Genomic DNA, 27,591 nt, shown 5'->3' with positions numbered 1-27,591 from the left:
ATTAAACAATGGAAGTGGATTCATGTAGTTCTATAATTTGTGTCTGCTTCTCCACAAGTGCTGATGCATAGTGTTTTGGAGAGTCCACTTGTGGCACATCAGATTCAGCTGGTTGTTCTGCCCAAAACCACAGTAAATTTACCAACACATCAACCATAATCCCATATTTCTTTGCAAGCTTCCTAATCTTCTCATTGTGAGCAATTACCTCCTTTGAGGCAGCTGGTGCCTGAGCTCATGTAGGCTGCTCTGCCTTAAGCAATGCATTGTCCCTTTTCAGCCGCCTGTTGTCATTGCAGATCTCATATAAGTGCAGTTGCATAGCCTGAAGTGCCTGTGATGATGTTTGGCTTTTATGATCTGCAGAAGGCAACACATTTACCTATTTTCCTGAGCTCTGCAATGGATGCACCATCTCCTGGCATTGCAAGTGCCAGGAGACCCTGTCTATGGCTGTTATTAGGTGACTGGCCCTCAGATGTGTGCTTCTTGTTGCCAAGTTTGTCACAGCTCTCCTCCAAATCATCACAGTTGTTGGTTGTTTCTGAAGAAAAGACACCATTGTTCATCTGAATCTGAATTGCCATCATGTTGTCTTGCACCACATTGAGGCATTTGGCTGAGGAATGTTGGGTCATGTCGATGCTGGGAGGGCAAATAAACAGCAAAATTTTAAAGCAATTGCTGTTACAACCAAGAGTTTGTATACACTCTGGCGCACAACTTAGACAAGCAAGAGTGAAGTGGGTGGGAGTGGATACCCCTTATGATAGGATCAAGTTTTTTGTGGGTAAACAACAGGAGGACTTGCTGAGGAGTCTCCTTGATCTATTGGGGTATATATACTACTACAGGTTGTTTGTACATGTATACTATACAGTTGATGAAGGCAGTGGCTGATGATGTCATGGGGCACAGCCCGTATGACCAGCTCCACTGTGTGAGATACTTATAGCTAAAAATAAAGAAAGGCAGCGCAACGCGAGAAGGTGGAGTTTAAACAAAATGGAAAGTGCTGCATGGCACAGTGTGTGAAAACTACAGAAGAAAGTTAAAGAGGAGAATGAAATTTAAAGGTCCAAAAATTGTGTATCATAACACTCTCGCACTTTGTGCAAACCCACACCACAGCATTGAGTGGTCATCTCTTGAACAGTAAGACTTGGGTGCCAGTTGGGTGTTGTACCTCTGACTAGGCTGGGCACTTGCCTCTGCCAGTCCGGAGAAGGGTTGATGGCTTAACAAGCGGACTACCCCCTGACAACTATTTGGACCAGGGTTTTGTTACACCAAATTTATATACTTTTTTAAATACTATAGTGTGGGTAGTTGGGGATTGAGACCTGTTACTCAGCTGGGAAGAGGTTGATCCGCAGATAGCAAGTGGGGACCCCCAGTTACCTTTTTTTACGTTACCATTGAAAACCACCCAACCTGATGTCAACACTCTGTTGCACAACATGCGTGCACAGATTCTAGCATTGACAACACAGCTTGCTGAAATTCAGGCAAACCCCCCTGAACAGGTTGGGAAAAGATTCAACAAAAAAAATGGCATTGTCGCTGACCCCGGCACTTTTGAAGGAGACTGGGCTCAATTCGCCAAATGGTGTATCAAGCTCCAAATTAGGATCAAGGCAAACTGGGACACATTTGCCGACAATTTTGAAAAGGCAACAGCTGTGCTGTCAAGGCTCAAAAGGACCTCTGGCAGGTCTATACACCCAAGTATGACTCCAGGAGTGCTATACTGCTGGTCACTGGCCCACCTGGGACGATCTTAAGGCAGAGATCAAAAAATATTTCAAACCACAAGCTAAGTGTGACTGGGTGCTGTTAATGATGAGAACTGTTGTTAGAAAACCACACACAAAAACAAACTAACAAACAATCCTCCCAGATTCCACGGAACTTGTTTATGGGCTTTGCCTCCTAGAATATTGGAGTGGTCTGGTTATTTGTGCTTCAAAGTAAAACCCGAAGACGTGTGGGTGTGGGTTTTGAGGAGGAGGGCTAGTTAAAATATAGAAGATAGGGGCTTTGTGATGAGTATGGACAAGCACTACCTTGCTAATTGTAGCACAAGGTAGGTTTGAGAATGATGAGGTGACAAGGTTACAAGGTTCCCAGTGATAGTAGGCTCCTGACACACAGACTATAGTGCTCAGAAGGACTCTAATTGAAAGGGATAACAATGACTTCAGAAGTGGAGAGTGTCAGCGCCATGGCTTCTTCAGAGTAACAGAGCTGCAGAGTGGGGTGTTGGAGTAACAGAGTACAGGGAATGAGATGGGGAATTGGCTTAGCTCGTGCGCTAGGCCATTCCACAGACCTTGGTCCCTAACTTGACGGAAAATGGGCAAAGGAGAGTAGAGGATAAAAAAAAGTAGAGTAAAGATCCTTTGGAGAAGGATTGGAAAAGACTTAGAAAGGGACTGGTAACAAGGCAAGGGAATCTATTCCATATTGAAACTATTGGAACAGAGTACAGGAATTACAGGTAATCTGCTGCTATTAGTTGAAATGGTCAAGACCTGGTTATTGGGCTCGACAGTGCATTTAGATGGCAGACTCTGAACGCTTTGCACTTTGTGCATTCTGTTATTGCCTTCATGATATCTCATTGCATGTTCGGCCAGAAGAAATGCCTTCTTAATTGACTTTTGCATAAATCTCTTCCAAAATGTCCTCCTTTGCAATGGCATTCCTTTGCTTTTGTGACTCCTTCTTCTGCTGATAGGCACTCCACTCCATAATTGTTTCCCTTCCACTATATAAGCTGCTGCTTGGGCTTTTATTGACTTCTTTCATCCTCATCCCCATTCTTTTGGTACTAATAACGCTGTCAGCCATTCAACAATTTCTGAAAAGTACTTATTGTTGCTGTATCTTTTCACTACTTCCTCTGTGATTGTATCTGGTTTGAGTAAGAAGAGGTTGTTCTTGATTCCAGACTGGTCTTCCCATTCTGGTGATACTGTGTAGTCTCGTCCGTTTCCTATTGTTTTGTTAGTGTTTTGCCATATTCTACTTAAACCGTCTGCTTGATTCAGTTCACCGTCTCGGTGCGTCACTTTCACTATCTCTTCCCATTAGGGTATCTTTCCATCAGGCATGAGCTGTAGATAAATTAGCATTATTCAATGTATCCTTCAGTGCTTGATTGTCCGTGACAATTTCGATTGGTTGGCCATGCACATATTTCCTGAATTTTGCTAACGCAAAATGGAGAGCTGTAAATTTGAGTAAATATGGAGCATAGTTTTCTTCCGCTAGTGATGTTCTTTTTGATGCATATGCTACCGCATGTTCTACTGGCTTTGTTGTTCCGTCTGTCCCTTTTATTGGCCATTTTTGAGATAGAGTCACTCCAAAGCCTGTCTTTGAACCGTCTGTTGTTACTATGAACAGTAAGTCCCATCTTGGTGCTCACAAAACTGGTTCGGACGTTAACACCGTTTTTAGAGTAGCAAACACTACTTCCTGTTTGTCTCCCCATTGTTTGTTTACATTGTGTTCCATTAACACTTTTTTGTAGGATCCTTTCCTTGCTTTTGTACCCTGTGGTGTGTTTGGTTTGATATTTTATATCAGGTCCAATAATGGTTGTGCTTTCCTGGCATAATCCGCTATCAATGGTTGAAAGTGACCTGTTAATCCTAGGAACCCTAACACGTCATGTGCTGTCTTTGGAGTCAGCCAATCTAATATGTTTTCTATCTTCACTCTGTCCGGTCGTATTCCTTCTTTGGATATAATCGCCCCTGCATATTTTGCCTCTGTCATGAACAGGAGCATTTTTCCTGGATTTAATGATAATTTTTCATCTCAACATTGTTGCATGAACTTGCTTAGTATACATAGCTTTTCCTCAAAGTTGTTGCCTGCAATTGCACAGTCATATACCCAGGGCTCAAAATCCCTCCTTATCATGTCCAAAAATGCGCCTGCAATCATTTCATTGAACGTGTTTGGGGCTCCCATGAGTCCTAATGGCATTCTAACATATGCATAGTACCCTTGCCCTGGCACGTGGAATGCTAAGTATGGAATGTCTTGTTCATTGATCGGTACTGTGTGGAACCCTGCATGGAAGTCAATTATACTGATCCATTTTTTACCGGCTACTTTTCTCTGTTTGGCCTCTAAGTCTCTGATATTGAACACTGTTTTTGGAGTGATTTTGTTTAGTGGAATGAAGTTCAATGTCAATCTCCACTTTTTCCAGTTTGATACATTTTCTTCTGTTCGTATATCCTTCTCTTCAACTCGTTCAATCTCTGGCCATTGCTTCAGCAGCTTCACTCTTGTTAATGCTTTATTAGCTTTGCATTTTAATTCATCTGGATGTACTTCACTTTTTCCCCGGTGTTTTGGTAATATATTGACTTTGGAAACCCATTTCACTTCACTTGCCAACATTGGCTTCACTATCCCAGCTTCAACCATCTTGTCGAGTATGTTGTATAGCCATTCTTTTTGGGGTTCCATTAGCGTTTTTTGTTGTATTTTGTGGGTCCTTTCACGTCTGGTGGTAGATTCAGTTTATGGATGCAGGATGTGACTGGATAAACTTCTGCAAGTGATAATACAAATACATCAGCATACTTTTCTATAAGTTGACTTACTCTGTTACGATAACACATTTTCGGACCTTTAATTTTCACTCTCCTCTTTAACTTTTTACTGTAGTTTTTACACTCTGTGCCATGCGGCACTTTCCCATTTGTTCAAACTCCACTTTCTCGTGCTGCACTGCCTTCTTTCTATTTTTAGATACAAGTCTCTCACGCAGTGGAGCTGGTCACACGGGCTGTGCCCTCTGATATCATCAGCCACTGCTTTATCAACTGTATAGTACAACATGTACAAATAAACCTGTAGTAGTATATATACCCCAATAGATCAAGGAGACTCCTCAGCGAGTCCTCCTGTTGTATACCAACAAACACTCTGCAGCTCAAGGGGTAACCACTCCCTCATTGTTATGCACAAAGTGCTTAGCAAAGTCCAAAGGTTCGTTGAGGTTTTGTAAAGAGACTTATCCGAGGACAAGTTCGAGAATGTAGTGCAGATTTGAGTCCTTCCAACGAGAGTTGGTCTTCTTCTGAGTAGAAGTTTTGATCTTAAGAGTCTAGCTTTGTAAGCGTAAACTGCGTAGAATCGTATTGGAGAATACTACTACTGTTACATGTGTATTTATAATGGAAAGAATTGATGATAGGAGTTAGGTCCTATCTAGGGCAGGTCCGTCCATTGAGGACTAAGTACTATAATAGGTAATGCGGATGCAAGAAGAACGGGAGTGTATGTGAAGGAAATGAGTCATCGGTCCAATGGTATAACCGATGAGTAAAGAGAAATGAGTAGTCCTTAAATGTCCAATAGAAATCGTAACACTCATCACTACCTTTATAGTGTGTTCCTGTGTGCGCCAGAGTAACTAACTCTTGGTTGTTACATACTCTTAGTTTTTGTTCAGTATCCAGATTGTCCCCAATGGTTATTAACTTCTTCACTTGTTCTATCCTGTCTGGTCAAAATCTATTGCTGTGCCTTGCATCAATGTATTCCTTCGCCATTATATATGTGGTTACTTCTTCACTGTCTCTTCCCTCTTTTCTCTCTTTTTGTTTTTTCTCTTTTTTTCTCAATCCTCCTTTCATCTCATATTTTTCTGCTCACTTTCTTAACTCTCCCAATGTTTCTCTCTCTCGTTTCCATTCCCTCCTAGCTATTACCTGTGCTAAATGTAAGTGTATATTGTCTTGTTCATTCTTCTTACTCCGTTGTGCGTCCTGTCATTTTTCCTTCTCCTCTGCATTTATATTCTTCTCCTCATGTTTTCCTATTTTCATGATAACCAGTGTTGCTGTTGGTTGCAGTCATCCTCTTCTTTCCCATTTCTCCTTTTCTTTCCGTTCTGTTACGTTTCCTTCACTTCCATGTTTTTCAGTCGCTCTCTCTTCTCGTTCTTCATTTCCTTCCTTTTCTTCATTATCTGTTTCTCCGTCCTGTTCCTCTTTGTCCTCTTTTCCATTTCTCTTGTCTTCCTCTATTTCATCTTCTCTCAGGTTCATCATTTTGTTTTTTGTCTCATTGATCTTGTTTGTCCTTGTTGTATTCCTTTCATTGTTGTTGTGCAATGTTGTAATTCTGTCTCCAGTTTTCATTTGTAATGTATCCATTGCATAGTAATGAACCGCTTTATTTTTAACCAACCGCGGTTTCCCAAGGAGGATTTCAAATGCTCCCCCTGAGTTGAAGATCTTGAACCCAGCGACTGATATCTGATCTTCAGTTTGCACCAGTCCTATCCATCGTCCATAAGACTTTAGTACTGCGCTATTTGCTGTTTTTCCTTTCATACTTGATTCCTTCCACTCTCCCATTTTGCCTTTCATTTCCGCCCATATGGTCATATCAATTGTGTTTATCATAGCTCCGTTGTCAATTATTGCTATGCACTGTTGGGCTTTGTGTTATGACACACAATTTTCAGACCTTTAATTTCCATTCTCCTCTTTAACTTTATACTGTAGTTTTCACACACTGTGCCATGCAGCACTTTCTATTTTGTTCAAACTCCACCTTCTCGCGCTACACTGCCTTTATTCTTATTTTAGCTACAAGTCTCTCACGCAGTGGAGCTGGTCACATAGGCTGCGCCCTCTGACATCATCAGCCACTGATTTTATCAACTGTACAGTACATAAGTACAAACACTCTGTATTAATATATATACCTCAATAGATTCAGGAGACTCCTCAGCGAGTCCTCCTGTTGTATACCCACAACTAACTTGGTCCTACCTAAGGGGTAACCACTCCCTCATCACTACCTTTATAGCTTGTCTGAGTTGTGCGCCAGAGTAACTAACTCTTGGTTGTTACACTTTGCCCCGCATTGATTTCAGTGTGACTTGATGTTTGAACAATTGGCAAACCTCTTTTTCATTTGCAGGGTCGACTGAGTATAGTGGTAGGACTTCTTCTGTGTCGTACGGGAAAAAGTGCAGATCAATAGCTGTTGGTATATACATGTAATCACTCCCCTTAGTATGCTCGCCAAGGTTTGTTTCTACACTTTTGGACACTTTGTCTCTTCCCTCTATTTCTGTCTCCCCCGTCAAAAGTATATCTTCTACTTTTGATAGCTGCTCTTCTTTAAGCCATCCCCATTACTTTTCCCAACCGTTCCTGTTCTTAAAAATCATCCAAGTGAACTTCCATTTCCCCCTTGTCAGTAACAATCATAATGCTCACCGGTTCTTTTTCTACTGCTCCCTGGAATATCTGTTCTAACTCTGGAAGTTCCGCTGATTTCCTATAGCACTGATATTGTTTGTGCCCTCCCCATCTGCATTTTGTACATTCTCCAGAACCTGCTGGTGCTGTGCCAGGTGAGATGGGATATGGTCTTGTTTCATCCTGTTTGGCATCCCCACCCCATTGTTTCTTCCAAGCTACTCTATCCGCTTCGGTCACAATTCTGCCTTCGTCTGAATTTGGATGCTTTGGGCCCCATATTTGCCCCGTTCTCACTTCATCTTCTCTCACTCCTTGACGTGCTATTTTCAAAAGTTCCCGTACTTGCTGTTGAGTTTGCTGTTCTCTCCATGTCCTGGCCCTCCTCCATCCATTGTTCCACTGCTGCATCCGTTGACTTGGTTTGTGTGTGTTTGTGACTGACATTGCCTGTATCATCCTTTCCATCTTGTTAATCCTTGTTTGTTTCCGTTCTGAAATTAATTCATCTACTTCTGCTCTTCTCAGTTCATCTATCCACTCAATGTAGCTGGCTGTTTTCGGAACTGCTTTGTCGAGGTATATTGTTACTGTGCTTCATATGCGCTCTCTGATGAATGCTTTCCGTGCTTTTTTGGGCATCTGCACCCAGAGTATAGCTTCTTCTGCGAACTTTACGTGGATTTGTTTCTGTGTTCCGTGTTCAGTCATCATTACTTGTCCCAGATTGTTTTCTGTCAATTTTGATTTTTGAAATACATTGAATGGGTCTTCTCATACAATTTTTACATCCCACTTCGGAAATGCCATATTGGGGTGCTAAGAATGTTCCCAACAATAGGACCTTTTTCGCGTGCAGATATAATAGTGATTCTTGTAAAAATCTCCTCATCCATACTTCCGGATCCTGCCTTCCCAACCCTAGAAACAACTCTAATTCACTTCCTCCTCTCGGTGTTCCCTGTGAGGCAACGATAAACTATTAAAAAAAACACTACCTGTCTCCGAATGCACTTGCAGGGAGTAAGAGGTACAGTGAGTCTTGAAGATCGACAGATGCTAGTTAATATAGCAAGTAGAGGATATGGGAGTAGACTCAGAGGTTTCTGATGAGGAGTCAAACGGGTAATTCAAGTAATAGAAAGCTAAAGAACAATACATGAGTATGTAGGGTTTTTATAGCTAACCGTCTATCCCTCAAACCGAAAGAAGAATAAAAGGAAAGTGGTCTGAAGGGAAAAATTAACCAATAAGAAAAAGGATAACTATTGTACGACTTTGAAGATTAATCAGCAGGTGGGAAAGTGTACTAATAATAAGTGTTGTCACACATGTTCAGGAACCGTATCCTCATGATGAGGTACGATCCTGACTAAAGTGCCTATTAGTATCTCCAGGCACTGATGGGGCATGGAGCTGGTTGGCGAGATGTCTACCACCAGCCCTTACTCATTGTGCTGGCTGGCTGGGAGTGATACCCAGTCTCTGATCTGCAATATAAAGTGGTAACAATGGTTGAGAATGACAAATTATGACATTTGTTTATAGTATGAGAAAACATGCATTGGCCAGGGCTTGAACCTGGGACTCCAGCTTTCATGGTCTGGTGCTTTACCAACTAAGCTACCAAGGCGTACTTGGAAAGCATACTGATTGGTTGCATGCCCAGAAGGTCCAGAATCACTGTACACGGGTGCGGATTCCATTGTGTTGTGATAGAGAAAGCCTGTGAGGGCTATGAGAAGTAAAATAGCAAATGATACCTCCAGCCCTAGAGCCAGAGGTGTAACAGAAAAATTGTTCAAAAACCAAGACATAGAGAAAATAATAAATGGTCCTTACATTCCCCTCATTCCACACATCTCGTTTTCGCTATCTGTGTTGTACTGGTTGAAGTTGTAGTCTTGCACTGGTGATGGGCTTTGTTCTAGTTGTATTTTATTGATGTTTGATGAAAGTGTCAATCGTGTAGTTTTGGTTTCCATGTCTGTTGGGTCATTTTTGTTCCACATTCTGTGGTTGGCCAGAGTGTCTATAACAAAGGTGTTTTATTCCCTTCTGTCACCACATTGACACTGGCTGAGTTTCTCTTAGATTTATTACTATGAATTTTTTGACGACTCTGTAAATCTATTGGGCCATGAGACGTGCTTGAATTGTGAAATGACTTGATTGCTTTCTAGAATAGAATTACATTGTAGTCATACTCATGGTGAAGCTCTTATGGATGTCTATGCATGGTCTGTACAATGGTGAAAAAACATCTATAATAAACATTGAAGAGACGCCATTGGCTCAGCCATAAAAAAAATCAATAAATATCTTGGAAACGATTACCATATACTTCCTATACCACCCAGATACCTTTGCTACACCTTGGAATTTTTGCTATCCATAAACGACTTTGACACAACATCGTACTAAGCTAGGCTTGAATTGTTTGGTAAACCTTTCACCTAGCGCTAATCGGGCTTATTACTGATATATGACCAACGTATTTCGTCAAACATGACTGAAGTCTAAGCGCGAGTCAAATTAAGCGGTGTACGCAGCCTCATGCTTAGGACATGTCTTCCTTTCGAGTCTCATGAGTATTCTTCTCGCCAAGTTGTAGATTAGAACGCAATGAGAGATACAATAAGGCTGTCCAATGTATATATACAACACCGAAGTGTAAGGCACAATGATGAAGAAGAAAAGTTGTCCAAGGATGTTTGTCTATCAGTCCATACCCCTACTCTACTCGTCGAACAAGGAGAGGCACCCGACATCCCTGCTCTCCAGCGACTCTCGGACGGGGCAACAGACCCCTGGCGCGCTCAATCTTTGTATCAGGTCCGTCGCGTAGCTCAAATGCAAAGCTTCTTATAAGCACGGATAAAACAGCCTGATGGCACGTCGAGGAAAAAACCGTCAGCCAACCCGAATGGGACTGCCAATTAATAAATAAATCTCACCTTAAATTCTGCTAATGCGAATCCCTTCCCAAGACATGTCCTTGGTCCATCTGCGAACGTGAGCAAATGACGATGCCCTTGAAGATCCTTTGCCTTGCCCGATATCTTGCCATCATCGATCCATCGGTCAGGGTTGAACTCTTTCGCGTCGGGACCCCAGAAATCAACCGAACGATTGACGCATCGAATAGGAATCGTGAGAATCGTATCTTTGGCAATAGTGAGACGGTCGACAACTTCGCCAGAGGCAGTTTGAACAGGAACGCTGAGTGGGATCACATCATCTTCAGCTGCCTACAAGCCTCGTTAGTAAGTCAACAGGTCTTTCATCAGTGTGAACATACAAGGCGTGTCGACTCGGTAATTGGGGGATGAAGACGGAGCGTTTCTTGCACTACCCCATCCAGGTAGGGCAGTCCGTTATTTAGTTGTTCCCAGTTCGGGTCGTTCGTAGAAAACTGTTGTAGTTCTTCTCTCAGCCGCCTTTGAGCTTCTTGATTATACGATAATTCAATCAGAGCCCACTGAAAACACTCATTCAGGGTATGTATGACGTTCATCCCAACACACTGCTCACCGTCAAACTGACTTCACAGATAATCATATATTTAGACAGGAATAGTCAAATAAATTGAGAGTGGACGTACTCGAAGTAGTTTCATAACCAGCAATAAGTAAAAGCTTCATCTATAAAAGTCCATTCTTCAGCACTGAGAGTGTGACTCAAACCAGGCAGCTTACCTGAGCCATGACCTCTTCTGGAGTTACGTGTAAAGCAGAATTCTCATCCTCAGATTTAACTGCGTCAAATCAAATCATGTCAATGACACCTCTAAATGAGCGTAAAAAGTACGACGCACTCAATAATCCGATAATCGATTTGTCTTGGTCACTTTCACTGGCACCGCCCTGTATTTCTTGCCGAGAACGCTCCAAGAGTACTTTTGATATCTCACCCATGGCACGATTGAGCTTGCGCACGATCATGCCGCGCGAGTTGGGCAGCTTGATTAACCAAGGGAACATAGGAGCGAGCAAGAAAAAGAAAGTGGACAAGATTGACGGTTTGGCGGAGTTTAGTTCCTCGAAAGCATCAACAACGGCAGAACGCTTTCCCTCCAAAGATCCAAAGTCATGCGAAAACCCTGCGATTCCAATGGTGTCAATCCTTCAAGTAGTTTCGAACGGTTTAGTCACGTGTAGATATGAGGGAGCGTCGTGACTCACGAAATATGGTTCATCCTTAGACAAGTCTTGGTCTTCAGCCCATGAAGTCATAGAATACAATTATGTTACTCACCAGTTTTGTACGTCAATCACTGCGCTGCCACCTGGATTTGACTCTAATATAGCGTCCCATGCAGTTTTGGCCTAAATAAATTGCAGTCGTTAAAGGTGAGAGTCATGTTAGTGACGGCGTGAATACCTTGTATGCCGAGTCAAAGAAAACTGATGTAAGCCTTCGAATAGCGGTATTACTAAACCCGGGTGTTAAGGACTTTCGTTGTCTAAATCAAGTCATAAGCTTTAGAACCCGTACTTTCCTCCTTCATACAAAGGAAGAACACATACCTTTTATGGCTTTCACCATGAGACCACAGTAAACCTCTCCCAGCCTTCACGTGATAATAAGCTGTCAGTTTATTGACGACGTTCCAACCATAGAAATCTTACTAGTCTTTCGATTGCATTTCTGCTGACGGGCGTGAGGATATAAATGGACGTCTCCCTCGGATAGTAATGCGATATTGCTTTAGGATCGCATAGGACTATGCGCGACTTCCCCAACGCTGAGGGGACTTTGTAGGCCGCGCCATACTCCTCAGCCCACTGCTCGTAGATTTCTGCGGAATCCGGTGATTTGTCCAACACCCGTCCATTTCCAAATACTATACTTTCATTTGGAGGTCCCCTCAATCGTGTGGTCTTGACTCCTTGCCGCCGGGTTGCCTTGATGAGCTTGAATAGAGCCCACACAGTCAAGGAGACGACGGCAACATCGAGTGTGCTTATAGAACGAAGCTCGAGGGCACCGACGTTGATGCTGACACGGTTTACGACAGCGTCCATATTGTTGATTTTGCTGTATGAACATGTAGGTCCTAGGCTTTATATACTGATGAAAGGGGGCTGTATTTTGATATGCCTGTTCTGAGCATCGTTTTTCACATAGCGTATTGGAGTGCCGCCGATGGTCATCCAGTTGTGCCGTTGACTTACGCGACACAAAGAGGCCCGGTTGATGCCGAATTGCGTCATTCCCTTTGACTCAGCGATGCCAGTGACCACAACCACAATCGTACTCCTGACAAAGGTCTGCAGGTGAACAGACAGAGCTGCGCTCACGTCCGCAGCATTAGTCGTCATTTATTCGATCAAGCGGTGCGACGCATGGCTGTCAAGTTATTTGCTGAATGGTATTGCGTACATATGTGTCAGCTGGCCAGATTTCGCCGTCTTTCGAATTACACTACTCCACTCGGCGAACTCGAAGGGGTACCCGACATCCCTCCCCACCGACAATCGTAGGACGACGAAAAAATCCCCTTGCAAGCTCGACCTTCGTATCCGGCCCATCCCGCATCTCAAATGTAAAGTTTCTTACGAGCACAGATAAAACAGCCTGAGAAATACCAAGTAAAATATAAATATAAGCTACCCGTATTCTGGAGATAAAGCAAGCACATAGCCTCACCTTGAATTCTGCAAGTGCAAAACCCTTTCCGAGGCATGTCCTGGGTCCGTCTGAGAAGGTAAGCAGATGGCGGTGGCCTTGGATATCCTTTGCCTTGCTAGGGATTCCATCCTCGTCTAGCCACCTCTCTGGATTAAATTCTTTAGCATCAGGTCCCCAAACATCGGTGGAGCGATTCATGCAACGAATGGGAACAGTGACCAAAGTGTCCTTAGTGATTGTGAGGTGATCGACAGTTTCGCCAGATGTAGTCTGGACAGGAACACTGAGCGGAATCACATCATCTTCGGTTGCCTGGAAATACATGTATTAGTGTGGTATCAGCTATTTGTGAACCGCTACACCTACGATGCGTGTCAAGTCCGGTAGCGGAGGACGGAGACGGAGGACTTCATGAACTACCGCATCCAGGTAGGGTAAGTTGCTATTTAGTTGATCCCAGGAAGGATCGGTGGAGAATTTAAGTAGTTCTTCTCTCAGTCTTGTTTGCCTTTCTTGATCGTAAGACAACTCGATCAACGCCCACTAAAAATGCTCATCTTCAAGGCATGGTATCGTTGATGGTGTCGTGGAATGCTTACCGTTAAGCTGACTTGATAAGTCGTATGATTAGCTGGCACAGATATAAATCATGACGGTAGAACGTACCGGAAGTTGTTTCGTAGCCGGCAATAAGCAAAACATTCATCTACAGCGGACTGGTTATTCTTCAACACTAAATTATAATTGTACAAACAGTACCTGGGCCATGACTTCTTCCTGTGTTATATGAATCTCTGCGTTTTCATCCTCATGCTTGACTATGCCGTGACTAAATCAATAAAAGGCTCTTGAACAAATACAGAGCACGACGTACTTAATAATCCAATGACAGACTTGTCTTCATGTATTTCTTTGGCGTCTCCATGCAGTTCTTCCCGAGTACGATTCAACAGCACTTTCGATATCTCACTGCTAGAATGGTGGAGTTTTCGCATTAGCTTAATACGCGAATTAGGTATCTTGATGAGCCAAGGGAAAACAGGGGCAAGCATGATGAAAATGGGGAATAGAATTGACGGTTTGGCACTGCCCAATTCTTCAAAAACGTCAACAACAGTAGAGGATTTGCCTTCCAGCGAAGCAAAGTCGTGTGAGAAGCCCGCAATTCCAATGCTATCGAGCCTGTTAAATTGTAAGGGAATTTATATTTCACGTCCCAAACATGAGTGTTTTGCAGGTTCGACTCGAGCCAGGCGAGTACTTACGAAATATGGTTCATCCTTAAAGTTGTCTTCGTTTTCAGCGGATGAGCCCACATTCATGGACAAAAAGCTTACCAGTTCTGAACTTCAATGATGGCACCATCTGGGTTTGATTCTAGAAGCGCTTCCCATGCAGCTTTGGCCTGATTTCTGACATGATGAATTAATCGAGTGATATTAATGGTGTAGTTACCTTGTACGCAGAATCGTAGAAAACTGCGGTAAGCCTCCTGATAGCGGCATTGCTGAACGCAGGAGTCAATGCCTTTCGTTGCCTTGATAAAAAGTAACGTCAAGATACCTTCTCTGGTATACAGATAATGATTTATACTGACCTCCTGTGGCTTTCGCCATGGGCCCATAATAGCCCCCTCCCGGCCTGTCGATTTGCAAATGCGATGAGTGACGAGCCAAGTTAATCATTTTTTTTCATCTGGACTCACTATACTTTCGATCGCAAGCTTGCTCACTGGTGTGAGGACATATGTGAAGGTCTCCTTTGAGAAGAAGTGTGCAATGGCCTTCGGGTCGCACAGGACAATCCGTGATTTCCCAAGCGCAGATGGAACTTTGTAGGCCACACCGTACTCTTCCGCCCATCGTTCGTACACCTGTCCTCCATCAGGGGCTTTGTCCAACACTTTTCCGAGACCAAAAAAGAAGCTTTCGTTAGGTGGCCCATTTAATTGCGTATTCCTTGATCGTCGCGTTGCCTTGATCAACTTGAGTAAAGCCCATACGGTCACAGAGACGACTGCAACATCGAGTGTCCGGATGGAACGAACGTTTAGATCCCCAATATTGGCATTAACTCGATTCAATATAGATTCGAACATGGTGCAGTCTGCAGTATGAAAGGTCTACAGACTTCATCTGGACACCGGACATTTATATCCCAAGATAAATCCCGCAGTTTCACAAGTCGCAGCTGGCACGTTATGTCTAAAGTGGCCATAAAAAGAACAGCAACAGAATCTGATGTGGGGTTTTCCATAGTTGCATGATCCACGATACGCCTCGCGTTGCCGGATGATACTGTGCGGCACGGAAATGTCCGGGGTAGCCATTCTATACAAAATACCTCTCAATACCTGCCCAACACCGATTGGCACTGCTGGGACATCGTCCTCATTGTACTAACCCAGTGAAGACATTAACATACGATATCAGTATAATCTCAAAAACAATTGAATAAAGTGTCATATTTTTTTGTGTAAGATCTGGAAAGCCACGGGTACTAGCGCTCAGTCCACGTCGTCTGCGCCGGCACCTGGCATCTCTCCACCACTCTCTTCCGAAGACTCGTCATCATTACCGGCATGCCCAGAAATTCCCCAAAATCGATTCATCAAGTTTCTTATCACACGCACAGGCAACGGCTACAGAAACAAAAGCAAAGAATCAGTATGCCGATTTCAGACAAATGGGACGTGGGCCTCACGGCAATATCAGTTTCTTCGTCATCTTCGTCATCGCCATCCTCATCGTCAGGTTCATCTTCAATATCGCCGTCGTCTTCATGCATGTACTCGGCATGAGCGTCGCCTTGAAGCGGGTCCTCTGCATCTACGTCTATGCCATCGATCCCAGGGAGAAAAACGTTGACTTCGTCCCCTGGCAGTTGTCCTGGCATACCGCCAGCCCATGCGCCACCCTCACCCATAGCTTCGGCTGCCATCATATCCTCGAGAACTCCATCAGGAAGATTACCTAACATCTGAACAAATTGGACAATCCCCTCCGGGAATCTTTCAGCAAACCGGGGATGAGCGTCAAAGAAACCCTCAAACAATGACCATTCTCAGCTCGAAACATCGTGATTGAATTTGCAAATGACCATACCTGCAGCTGCGCACGGAAAGCAGGATCAGGTAGAAACCTTTCCAACGCACGTTGGTCTGCAACCCGATTTCTCCTTGTCCGAGGTCGGATTGCGAATACGTCTTCAGAACCCTTGAAGAACTCTTCGTTGTACTCAGTGATAGATGTTAATGGCGGGAGAGGATCGCAAGCTAGCTGTTTTATGTTAAGAACCTCGCGAGGGATGAAGGGGAAAAGACTCCTGCAGCTTGATTCAAGTACGAGCAGATGGCGATAAACTGGATATCTTGCATCTGGTGAGCTATACAACTCTAGGAGTTTGTCTCTCGAGGGACTGGATCGTTGCGAGGACAAGGTGGGAAGTACCGCCGCTACAGTACTCGCAAACCAGCTTGCGTATTTGGTAGGCTTCCACAAAGAAGCCGACCTTTGAGCATAAAGATGTGAAAGTGCGTGAAGCACAGCTTCCGCCGGTGAAAGGCCGCTGTGCAAAGTCAGTTGGTTGTACATGCCCATAAAATGCAAGTTTACCTAGCATCAGTATGAATTTTGAATGCCTTCTGGCTCCTGATCTCCGACGACAGTGTTATATCAGCCTTGTCGGCTAAAAGTACGACAACGGAGGGGAATCCCAGTATCGCCTGCTTCAGAGCATCTGTGCTGTCCCCAGGTGACTATCCATATCGTGGTGAACTCCTTAGCTAATAGTCTAGATATGATGTAACTTACCTTCTCCTTTCCTGATTCTTCTCTCATTCGAATAGCTAATGCCCTAGCAAAAGCCCACCCGGGCAAGTTGCTTGGGTTTGAATAGTTAGACCGGGTCTCCTTTCCGCGTGACCTGCTATGGAACTCATTCCATATATCCAATAACCAGTGGCTCATGCCAGATTTGATAGCCAAGTAATCTAAATGAAAGAGGGCACCATGTGGGTCTGACCATGGATCAAGTGAATATAGCAGACGAGCAAATTCAAATGCCGTTCGAACACAACCTCTGCGCTGTAAGTCACTAAAATTTAGAAAGTTTTAATTAATACCGCAGAAAATGTTTGAAAGCATGAGAGACGAACGTTGCCTGACGGTGAAGCGCTAAGAAAAATGGACGGTTCTCTACGCGGTCGAAATCCAGTCGATTGACTCCAGTAGAAAAGCTGAATGCACCAACAAAAGAACGTTCGTATGTGAATAGCGCGCATTCAACAAAGTCTACAGCCTGGCTGTAATCTGACACATCACATTTCGCAAATATACTCTGAATAAATGGATGTCTCATACCTTCTTGATGTCTATATACTTCAGACAGTTGTAAGAGTGTATCTGCGTGCCATGGTAGTTTTTTTAAGATAGGGGTAAATGCGCTGGGATCTGCTTCACGTGTGAATACAGGCATAAATAAACGCACTGCAAATAACTCACCTCCAGCCATCACCGCCTGCATGAACGCCATTGTAACACTTTTATATTTCTTACTGTATTCTACTGTCCAGTACTTATCTCCGGAAGCGTGAGAACCGAAGCGATCTTGTTTTTCTAATTCATCTTCGGTCAATGGCCTGAGTGTCAGACCCTCACGTAGCTTTGCCGGCCACCAAGATGACTGAGGTCGAGTTAGCTGCGAGCGTTGTGTTCCTGCTTGCCTTCGAGATGTGCCGGTAGTGCCGGATGAACCGGATTTTGCAGCGATTACGACTTTCGATCCAAAGAACTTGCGCAATTCGGCTTCACTGTCAAGATGGGATAGTGACACAGCTAAGAGAGACGCAAGAGATTGGTGATGAGAAAAGTCAGACGATGATGATGGCGACGATGCTATCTTCTTCAGCTCAGGGTATCTGTCATTAAATGAAAGAGGTTACCATTTATTCACAAGGGGTTACAAACTGTCAGGGAATAGAGCGTTCGGTGGGGTTGCTTGGTTGTCCCCTATTCGCTTGTCTGCAATGTAACAGAAGGTCACTTACTTGACAGAGAGCTCAGCGAGCGCCTGATCTAGATCATCTTTATCATCATTCTTTTTCGCCTTTGCTTTGGCTTTTTTGGGGGTCGTTTTAGGATTCGCATTGCTTGCCTGTGACGTTCTTGGCGATTCAGATCCCTTTGAGTCCTGTTCTGTGGTCACAGGATCAGGTGTAGCAGCCGCTTTGGCTTTCTTCTTCTTTTTCTTTGGCTGGATCCAGAACATGGGTTAAGACTTAACTCTGGTAGTGATATAAAATAATTTGCGAGCCTTTCGAGCCTTTGTTGGTAGAGAGGAGTTTTCATTCTCGCTGTCATCAAGTTGATCTATTTCATCTTCTGGGGAAAAAAGCTAGAGTTATCGTTACAATTTCATCCGCAACTGGAGCTCGGCTTGACTCACTGCTGCGAAACCCGGACTTGCAGTAGCAATAATGGGTGCGGTTACTTCCTCATCCTCACTCGTCCCGCCACCAACATCAGGGGTCTTTCCCAGAGCCAGCAACTCCTCCTGTTCGCGCTGCTGTCGTTTGTTCAGCCGCGGCGGCATGGTACCAGCTTGATGTTTTCTTTACTGTAATCGTACAAAGCCAAGTCAGATCTTGGAATGGGTCACGGTGTAGCGGAAAGGGTGATCAGTAAGAGTCATACGGTCAGCGGTCCCGTGACAAATTAGCCCGAATTAAGGGTTAGGGTTGTACCTATGTTTGCAATCTTACAGCGGGTATGCTAGGAAGCTAAAGTTATCGTGCATGCTGTTCGGAACGGGCATCCAAAAAACATCGCAGTACAACGCCCGTATCCCACCAGCAACATCTCTGGCAACAACCATCTCATTTCCTACAGCCTATCGAGCCCTATCTCAATTATACTTCTAGACCAAGCTTCGCCGCTCTCGCCAGATCACAGCCGGATCAATGGCGACCACCCACCCACCTGCTCTCCTTAGCACGAGCAGGATAATCACATTGCTGGGTTCTGTCTTGGTCGCGTTGAGCTCTGGTACGAACTATGTATGTCGTATCAAACTAAGCGCGCCGGCGTGATGACCTTCACTGAACCTCGTGCTTCCACCTGCAGATATATTCTGGTGAGTGACTCAGAGCGGATATAACAGCATTGCAGTGCCCAACTTCACATTCACCATGTTTTTGGTGTGCATATCTGGAAGCTGTCTCTTGATGGTACCCGTAGATTAGCTCCAGAGATGGATAATTTGTATTCCAACCCCATACATACCGACGGGTTGAGTTACAGTGCTGCTACACGTATAGGCATGCACTACTGATAAGGCCTCCCGCACATGGCCGTAACTCTAGAATAACTTCTTTTGCTGTCATAAACTTCGCCCTATATCTGACTGACTTTATCATATTCTTCAGCATATGCTCCTCAACTTGGCGCTCGTTTACATTTATCCCACACACAGCTTAATGTTATTGGTCTAGCTGGGAATAGTATGTGGTTCATCTTATTATCTCTTGTTAGGATCTTTATTGAACTCGGAGAAGTGGGTGTATATAGCAGCGGACCTATTTGGGGCAGAATCGTTGATGGAAGAGGGCCACGTATACCTCTCATCGGAGCCTTTGGCTTTCTTTTGATGGGATACATCGGAATAAAAAGAGTATTCGATGTTGGAGTGCCCTCCAATGACATCTCGATATCTATTTTCAGTATCATTATACTGGTCGTCTGTGGCTTCATGACGGGACTTGGGGGGAATGCTGGGTTGGCTAGTGCTATCAATACGACAGCAAAGAGTTTTCCGGATAAAGCTGTAAGTTTATCTTATATGTAGCTCTTGTGAACCCAGGTTTTAAAAATGTTTTTAGCGTGCGTCGACAACAGGATTAGTGCTTTCAGGATTTGGCCTCTCCGCCTTTTATTTCTCCACCATCGCCAATACTGCGTTTCCTGGTGACACATCTTCATTCCTGTTGGTTCTCGCTTTTGGAACGGCATTACCTATGGTAATAGGTTTTTTCATCGTGCGGCCTATACCCCTTCCTTCATCCGAGAAAGTTTCAAGTCTGGAGGATGGGACAAATGAACATGGTTACCGTCCAGTGCCTAATGTGGAGTCTTCCCCGGTCTTCTCAGGGAATAACGATAGCCAGACTCGTCTCCTGACGCAGGCACATAATGTCGAGGACAACTCCTTACTGCCTCGACATGAGTATGATGAATCTGTCGCTTCCGGATATCTTGCGCCTCAGACATCTGATGCGGTGGAGATGAGCGGTAACAGCTCAGTAAGCGCTCGGCGCCGTGATTCTCGTGGTTCAGCCCACAGATCTATCCGAGACTTGGTTTCGGGCGATAGTTTTCCGAATATTTACGGCAAACAGCTGTGGATGACAGCGGATTTCTGGCTTATCTTCACTATCATGTCGTTGCGTAAGTCTCAAAATTGTATTGTCGGATCAATTCGTTCCTCTGACTTCTTCTGATCTAGTGAGCGGGACGGGCATTATGTGTATGTTTTGCTTTCTCACATGAAAATCAGGAGAGCTGACAACAGATCTAGATATCAACAACGTTGGGTCGATTTCTCAAGCTCTTTATGCAGAAGGTAGCCCGTCATACGACGAGGTGGAAGCATCCCGTTGGCAAGCAGCTCAGGTTTCGACGATCAGTATCGGTAACTTCCTTGGACGCGTTTTGATAGGTACAGTGCGTTTTACTCATGGTGCTGATATTTTGTTGACGCGACAAATGAAAGGTCTTATATCTGACTTCACCAAGGGTCGGCTCGGTCTTCCACGAAGCTACTGTCTTTTCATAGTATCAACGCTCTTCGTCATTTCCCAGATAGCCGCCATAAACGTCTTCGACGTTGCCCACCTTTGGAGAGCGAGTGCTTTGCTTGGGGTTGCGTATGGAAGCCTCTTTGGCCTTTGTCCTACCATAGTCATAGAGTGGTTTGGTCTGGGTATGTAGTTTTGTTTTATGATACCTAGGCTTCACTGATGGCACTTTAAAGCTCACCTTTCTGAGAACTGGGGTTATGTATCACTATCGCCGTTAGTAGGAGGCAATCTATTTTCTCTGGCGTTCGGCCGAAATTTAGATGCTCACGCTCCGCACGATACCCTCACTTCACGCGTTGCATCTATTGTTCGACGCGAACTGCCTTCAGATCACCAGTGCTTCGATGGTCGAGATTGCTACGTGACCAGTCTCAATATGACTGTCGCAGCATGCTTATTCGCATTGATTCTCAGTGTGTGGGCTGGGTGGAGGGACCGTCAGAAGGCAGGCATGGCTGTTAAGGGCAGATCACCTGAAGTAGTTTGGGAAGACGCGGAAGATTAGAGTCAGGCTCGGTTGGAAATACGGTTATTCTTCCTATGCAGCGTTTATCTACAGCCAGTGTTAGAATTTTATTTTTATATAGAGGATTTTGTCATCTTTGTTTAGGAGCAACTGCGACTTGTGTAAGGCCATGCATGTGAGGTCTAATCCGGCATTACATCCCAAGTCACCTCAGACTGTGCTGTCCGGTTATACCGTATCTCATGCATCTAGTCTATTGTATTGACTGCAGAAACATACGGATGATATGAACAGATGACAAGTACATTACTAGTAGTGAGGAGGACGTGTGACGCGGTATAGGAACGTGACATAACGCGACGCGCAATTTGTGACAGTTGGTGACATTATGACATGAAGACCTCCTTTCGAGTTGTGAACGTTCTAACGTTGCTCGCTCACCTGCCATCACTATTGTTGGTACCACTATCATATCAATGCCCCCCGCTAAGAAATCTCCAGTGGTAAAGAAGACGTCGGGAAAGGATATAAGAACATTCTTTGGAGGTGGCGGGAACAGTAGCCAAACACCGTCCGGCCCTAGCCAACAAAATACCCAAAGCCAGGTTCGTAATCTTCGTATTAATAACGATATCCTCAGTGGCATAACCTTTTTATCCTGGACTGCATGTGTAGAAGCAAGAAAGCAACCCGACCAAACCAAAACCTATCGAGATAAGTGTGTTAAACGCCTTCATTTTGCCCACTATTCAGTCATCAGCTCACACGTTTGCATTAAAGGCGATGACGATAGCGAACCTGCGAAACCGGTGAGTAATTTATCTCCAATTTACCGTACTGTGCTTATAAGGCTTCGATGTTCACAGGTTGCTCCCAAACCGAAGTCGGAGCGTGTCATGGTCGTAGACAGTGATGAAGATGAAGCACCACGCCAACCATCGAGGATATCTCATCTTAAGCGTAAAAAAGCTGCCATCCAATCTTCTAGCGACGAAGACGAAGAGCCAGTTATGAAAGTAGGTCCTCCGAAGAAGAAAACTGCAGTTACTACGAAAGCGTCATCGAAACCTTCTCCTAGCACCCCTATCTCTAATGGGAAGAAAAAGACAGCTGTGTCAAATAAAGGCAGTAGTAGAACAACTCGCAAAAAGGTGGTAATGGACGAAGATTTCGCGATGACGTCTAGCGAGAGTGAAGACGATGACCCGTATGTGGAGGGAGACGAGGATGAAGTAGTTGTAGTGGCAAAGAAAGGAAAAAGTAAGGCTAAGGAGAAGAATGCGACCTCTGAAAGAACAAGAACAAAACCAGAGAACACCAAGAAAGAGAGAGATGTGGAACCGGTCAAGAGTGAAGCAGAGCCTAAGAAAGATGCTAATGCTCCGACGAAGTCATTCAAGTACGCACATACCTCCTACGTAGTCTTATATGTCTACAGTCTAATATTTATCCAGTTGGGCTGCTGCAAAGGCAGCAAAGCTGGCGGGCCCTGTTGCGCATGGGTCGAAGGAGGTTCCTGAACCGAAGTCAATGGATTGTCTCGCTGGCCTTTCCTTCGTCTTTACTGGTGAGCTAAGTAGTTTCTCCCGAGATGAGGCTGTAGATCTCGCAAAGCGCTTCGGAGGGCAAGTTAGGTTCCTCCCTACTTGCATCGTTTACTCATAGTTCATTCGTTCACTAGTCGTGTGACTGGTCAGCCATCGTCAAAGACGTCTTTTGTTATTCTAGGAGATAATGCTGGTCCTAGCAAACTGAGTGCTATAAAGAAACATGGACTGAAATCACTCTCGGAAGATGAATTTTTGAATCTTATTGCCACACGAGAGGGACCAGGCGGCCCGAATGGTGTTGGTTACGATGAAAAGACGAAGAAGAAAATGGAGAAAGAGCAGGACGTTATACGGAAAGCGGCAAAAGAACTGGAAAATCGGGAGAAACAAGCGATGAAAAATGACTCGAAGCATTCTGGAGGGTTAGTATGTCTATATACATATTGTTTGTGGTACTGAGGTATCATAATAGCTCCAAGCCAGTGGACGTATCATCTCAGCTGTGGACGACCAAGTATGCCCCTCAATCTTTGAAGGAAATATGTGGAAACAAAGGGCAGGTCGAGAAACTTCAGCTGTGGTTACACGATTGGTATGTGCTCACCGACCCGTTTTTCGGAAATCCATTTTTCCTCATGTGTGGAGTTTCTAGGTCAAATAACCTGAAATCGGGTTTCAAAAAACCTGGAAAGAATGGCATGAATATATTTCGTGCTGTAATGGTAACGGGGTCACCTGGGATAGGTAAGACAACTAGTGCACATCTATGCGCAAAGCTCGAGGGCTTCACTCCAATCGAGTTGAATGCAAGTGACGCGAGAAGCAAGAAGCTAGTTGAGGTGAGCAGCAGGCTGTTCTCCTGTATGAATTTTAAACACATACCTTTACAGAGTGGAATGAATATCAATAACACATCCCTAGACGGTTGGATGGGTGGAAATAGCGTATGCTGCAACTCGTTTTGGACACGGTAAATGTAAAACTAAAAATTTCTTTAGAGCATAAACGCAGTGGGGGTGGCCATCACCGACAAGACCTGCCTTATTATGGATGAGGTTGATGGGATGTCCGCAGGTGACAGAGGTGGTGTCGGCGCTCTTAACGCTTTGATAAAGAAGAGTAAAGTTGGTCTTCTTTTGTTATTCGTCATTTGGGTTGTTCATAAATTATTTTCGACAAATTAGATTCCTATCATATGCATTGCCAATGATCGAAATGCTCAGAAGCTTAAACCTCTGTTGGCTACCACCTTTAATCTTCCCTTCCGCAAGTGTGTTGTCTATACTACGTTTAGTGTCAACATACTTAAGACCCTTCTACAGACCCGAAGCTACTGCCGTTCGATCAAGGATGTTGACCATTGCATTCAAGTATGTCCTCTTTGTGAGGTATTACGCCTCTTCTTATTTCTTCGTTCAGAGAAAAAATGAAACTGCCCGCCAACGTCATCGATCAGCTGATAACGGGAGCACAATCTGACATTCGGCAGGTTCTTAACATGCTCTCCACATGGAAATTATCAAGTGATACAATGTCTTTTGACGAAGGCAAGGATTTGTATGTATCTCCTCTGACTAGTGAATCACTTCTGATTATATCCAATTGCTGTTTATGCTATCAGGGCCAAGACTAATGAAAAGTACACAATCTTAACACCCTTCGATGTAACATATAAAATGCTGGGTCCTTATATGTTCTCGAGCACTAGTCGCGAAACTCTTGGCGACAAGATGGAACTCTACTTCCATGATCATTCTTTTGTACCACTCTTCATACAGGTAAGTCTCGTTTCTGAGAACACCATCATTTGTCCATCGAATGCATTATCTATACCGCATATTTATGTTGCGTCGTCTGTCAGGAAAATTATCTGAAGACGCAGCCTGCAAGATTGAGAAGCCTTGAAGGACCCCAAAAAGTTCTGAAACAGCTTGAGCTGATGGACAAGGCGGCCTCATCAATATCTGATGCAGACTTGGTAGATGCTTTAATTCATGGGTAGGGGATGGCACCTTTCGTCTGCCTAATTATGTCGCTCACACATATTGAAACCAGCCCAGAGCAACACTGGTCGCTGATGCCTCTGCATGCAGTATGCTCGACGGTTCGACCAGCATCCTTTTTATATGGTGCAGGTGGCGGATATGGCGGACCGAACGCTATGTCTTTCCCTCAGTATGTATAGGAGTTTTGACTTATCGCTATCCTGTATTCTTATCGATCTCTTTGACCAACAGGTGGCTGGGTCAAAATTCTAAGCAAAACAAATTGAATCGTCAACTAGGAGATGTGCAAATTCGAATGCGACTCAAAGTCTCAGGAGATAAAGCCGAGATCCGACAGTCGTACCTTCCTGCGTTGTTTCCTCATATTGTCAAGCCGCTAGTAGACGAAGGAACTGTGAGTACTCTGTGCTTACGTTCTAGAATGGTTTGTTTACCTTTTCCCCCTGGCCTCCAGAGCGCTGTGGACGAAGTAATAGAACGCATGGATGAATATTATCTGTCAAAGGAAGACTGGGACACTGTAGTCGAACTAGGTGTCGACCAAAACAAAGATGACGCTGTTCTCAAGAAAATATCTGCCGCTACCAAGACATCATTTACCAGAAAGTTCGTCAATGTTTTAATCATTCTTCTGCTTAGGATATTTATTAACACTCCCATATCCACAGGTACAACGCAGGCGAACATCCAATACCATTTCATAAAGCGCAAGATTTGGGCAAAGTTCCAAAGAAACTTGCAGGTGGCCCAGCTCCTGATCTTGAAGAGGCGTTTGATGTGAGTCATTTTCATACAATCAAGTACATGTCAAGCTGATGAATAAACGACCTGCAGCTCGCCGACGACGTTCCTGAGGAAGCTTCAGACGATGAGAAGAAGGTGAAAGACGTGGGCGATTTCAAAGGTGATAAGCTGATCAAGGAGGCCAAAGCCAAGAAGAAGGGCAAAGCTTATACAAAGGCAAAGTGAGATATCTCAAATATTAATATACGTATTTAGATTTTTTTGTACTTCATTCTTGCTTTACGTTCGTGAACCTACTACTGCCAAGCCAGTGTGTCTAAGCTGTTTTCTGTGAACTAAACTGATGTGAATATCGAGCAACAATTTTAATTCATCGTCTAAATTTTATTAGGGTGAAGCGTGGCTCTCACTGCGTTCAAGGCCAACCATAGATCAGTTGCAAAGAAGTAAACTGCGTCAAAGATTAGTCTTGTTCCATCGCCGAACGTAGCGTTTGTCGTAATGCCTGAAGCTTGACCTTCGTCGACCTGTGCCCCTCTTGTTCAGCTGTCAGTGCCTCAAGCACATCAGCATCTGCTTTAGATGATACTTCCGCATCTTCCCGAACTGAATACGAAATGAGTTCAGCACGTTCTTAATACGTATTATGAGAACGTTTACCATCTTTAAGAAAGGCTTTTGCTCGATGAATACTAATTCCTATAGTGGTCAAATTTTCTCTTGCACTTTGGACGTCCTGCCTTATGTCCGAGAGTGATAATGGGGCACACCGACTAGTGGCTAGTGACTGTTTCGAGGTATATGAACGAGCTAAATGACATGTTAGGAAGCGATTAAATATGTACGCCGGAGCAAGGAAACGTTTTGAAGCTCACCCTTAACTGGGGGTGTGGGCTGTGTAATGATGTCAGGATTAGCCACATGAACATCGCACTGCGGGTGTTCTGATGGTGGAGGTCTAAGACTTCGCAGAGTGGAACCTATTTTGACTTCTCGGGAGTGCAATGTGGCTTTGCTCATTGCTATAGTATTGAACATATCCAGTCACATAATATGGCTGGCCTTAGCCAAGCAGTCAAAATGTACGCACCTTCGCTTAGAGCTTTCACCAAATTTTGAGTGTGGAGGTCCTTTATTTGACTTGTGAGATTGAGATATTTAGGCCCTACAGAATCATCGTCCATGGAATCATAAGGGAAAGGGAGGAGTCTGAACTTCGTAAGATCGTTATTGAGTTGTTGGTTTTCCTCCTCTAGCAGACGGACCCGTTCTTCCAGTTGCCAGATATAAGCTTGCGATCTCTGCCACTCATCCATGATCTTAAAGTCAGTCAGTTACGATGAAAACAAAGTTTGCTCTGAGTAAGGCGCACTACGTCTTCTTGTTCCTCACTGGCAACGTGCATTGTCTTCGTTTTCTTCTGTGAGAAAGTATCATCATAATGGTGACTACTGGAACTCGCGCCGGGGCTTGCAGCGGTTTGGGAGGGTCTCTTGACTCCAGTGTGCATCAGTAAAGCAGTGTGTCAAGAAAAGGGCCTGTTTTACTGCAGTACTTTTGAGTTGCATTCAGCGATATTCACACTACGAGCAATTGCCAAAATAGCAAGTTGCAACAGTCTAACACCAGAGATGCAAATGGAAAACTTTCACCGGTGTGCTCCAAGATTGAACAAAGAATCAAAAGGTAAAAATATACATGTTTGGTCTTTATCTATTCTTCACTGCTAGTCTTTGTGGGATTGCATTTCCCTGTCGCACAAAGGGAAAGATAAGTGGCAGCTCTGGAACAGCCAAAATTATCTGCAACAGTCAAAGAATAGGCTTACTGTGATTATGATGTTACGGTCATATCCTAGAACGGGATGGTTTGGCTCATCCCATAAAGGAATAGTTATGCGATATTAGACCCATTGTTTACCTTTTCACTCCCAATTATGGTCCGGAGCATAGCCATAGTAGGCTTTCAGTCAGCGCTGTGCTTTTGGTATGTCGCACCAAGTGATTTCGGCGAATGCTCGTAGTGTCAAGAGAAGAGCAAGTCACGGTACAAGAAGGGTCGAAGGGCACATTCGCGTTCCTGCAATTGC

The 27,591-nt window shown here is 44.3% G+C and overlaps 7 protein-coding genes across 7 annotated transcripts; 2 read left to right on the top strand and 5 right to left on the bottom strand.

The window, feature by feature from the left end:
- Window positions 1–5,885: 5,885 nt before the first annotated feature.
- Window positions 5,886–6,422, bottom strand: SERLADRAFT_406299 (uncharacterized protein; the record flags this gene model as incomplete). The annotated part of the gene is made up of 1 exon (XM_007315107.1): window positions 5,886–6,422. One exon carries the CDS (start codon window positions 6,420–6,422, stop codon window positions 5,886–5,888), a length of 537 nt encoding a protein of 178 aa, XP_007315169.1.
- Window positions 6,423–9,843: 3,421 nt separating this feature from the next.
- On the bottom strand, window positions 9,844–12,383 carry SERLADRAFT_459896 (uncharacterized protein; the record flags this gene model as incomplete). Its single annotated transcript, XM_007315106.1, has 12 exons — window positions 9,844–10,134; window positions 10,205–10,498; window positions 10,549–10,728; window positions 10,782–10,792; window positions 10,852–10,891; window positions 10,946–11,004; window positions 11,065–11,372; window positions 11,432–11,446; window positions 11,505–11,575; window positions 11,631–11,712; window positions 11,777–11,820; window positions 11,879–12,383. 12 exons carry the CDS (start codon window positions 12,272–12,274, stop codon window positions 9,982–9,984), a joined length of 1,653 nt encoding a protein of 550 aa, XP_007315168.1.
- Window positions 12,384–12,674: 291 nt separating this feature from the next.
- On the bottom strand, window positions 12,675–14,979 carry SERLADRAFT_434850 (uncharacterized protein; the record flags this gene model as incomplete). The annotated part of the gene is made up of 12 exons (XM_007315105.1): window positions 12,675–12,827; window positions 12,900–13,193; window positions 13,248–13,424; window positions 13,481–13,491; window positions 13,548–13,587; window positions 13,641–13,699; window positions 13,756–14,063; window positions 14,147–14,161; window positions 14,219–14,286; window positions 14,337–14,418; window positions 14,479–14,522; window positions 14,587–14,979. The coding sequence occupies 12 exons, from the start codon at window positions 14,977–14,979 to the stop codon at window positions 12,675–12,677; spliced, it is 1,644 nt and encodes a 547-aa protein (XP_007315167.1).
- A 309-nt stretch (window positions 14,980–15,288) lies between these two features.
- SERLADRAFT_446308 (uncharacterized protein) lies at window positions 15,289–18,527 on the bottom strand (the record flags this gene model as incomplete). Its single annotated transcript, XM_007315104.1, has 13 exons — window positions 15,289–15,522; window positions 15,585–15,769; window positions 15,794–15,926; window positions 15,986–16,448; window positions 16,496–16,638; window positions 16,694–16,976; window positions 17,038–17,191; window positions 17,243–17,332; window positions 17,384–17,799; window positions 17,929–18,134; window positions 18,165–18,262; window positions 18,327–18,342; window positions 18,372–18,527. The coding sequence occupies 13 exons, from the start codon at window positions 18,471–18,473 to the stop codon at window positions 15,388–15,390; spliced, it is 2,424 nt and encodes an 807-aa protein (XP_007315166.1).
- A 113-nt stretch (window positions 18,528–18,640) lies between these two features.
- SERLADRAFT_459884 (uncharacterized protein) lies at window positions 18,641–21,365 on the top strand (the record flags this gene model as incomplete). Its single annotated transcript, XM_007315103.1, has 8 exons — window positions 18,641–18,940; window positions 19,300–19,380; window positions 19,435–19,703; window positions 19,759–20,323; window positions 20,382–20,402; window positions 20,454–20,594; window positions 20,649–20,858; window positions 20,910–21,365. The coding sequence occupies 8 exons, from the start codon at window positions 18,841–18,843 to the stop codon at window positions 21,239–21,241; spliced, it is 1,719 nt and encodes a 572-aa protein (XP_007315165.1).
- Window positions 21,366–21,678: 313 nt separating this feature from the next.
- Window positions 21,679–25,727, top strand: SERLADRAFT_434847 (uncharacterized protein; the record flags this gene model as incomplete). The annotated part of the gene is made up of 20 exons (XM_007315102.1): window positions 21,679–21,807; window positions 21,878–21,920; window positions 21,983–22,011; window positions 22,069–22,601; window positions 22,657–22,836; window positions 22,884–23,174; window positions 23,225–23,344; window positions 23,405–23,591; window positions 23,643–23,696; window positions 23,751–23,876; window positions 23,937–24,022; window positions 24,075–24,122; window positions 24,172–24,309; window positions 24,374–24,530; window positions 24,614–24,750; window positions 24,808–24,927; window positions 24,990–25,152; window positions 25,213–25,364; window positions 25,427–25,535; window positions 25,593–25,727. The coding sequence occupies 20 exons, from the start codon at window positions 21,679–21,681 to the stop codon at window positions 25,725–25,727; spliced, it is 2,937 nt and encodes a 978-aa protein (XP_007315164.1).
- A 238-nt stretch (window positions 25,728–25,965) lies between these two features.
- On the bottom strand, window positions 25,966–26,907 carry SERLADRAFT_434846 (uncharacterized protein; the record flags this gene model as incomplete). Its single annotated transcript, XM_007315101.1, has 5 exons — window positions 25,966–26,108; window positions 26,163–26,312; window positions 26,378–26,524; window positions 26,593–26,821; window positions 26,875–26,907. 5 exons carry the CDS (start codon window positions 26,905–26,907, stop codon window positions 25,966–25,968), a joined length of 702 nt encoding a protein of 233 aa, XP_007315163.1.
- Window positions 26,908–27,591: the final 684 nt, after the last annotated feature.

The sequence above is a fragment of the Serpula lacrymans genome (genome assembly GCF_000218685.1).
Source record: "Serpula lacrymans var. lacrymans S7.9 unplaced genomic scaffold SERLAscaffold_4, whole genome shotgun sequence".
In the NCBI taxonomy this organism is placed as follows: domain Eukaryota; kingdom Fungi; phylum Basidiomycota; class Agaricomycetes; order Boletales; family Serpulaceae; genus Serpula; species Serpula lacrymans.
This window is presented reverse-complemented; position numbering and strand designations above follow the sequence as displayed.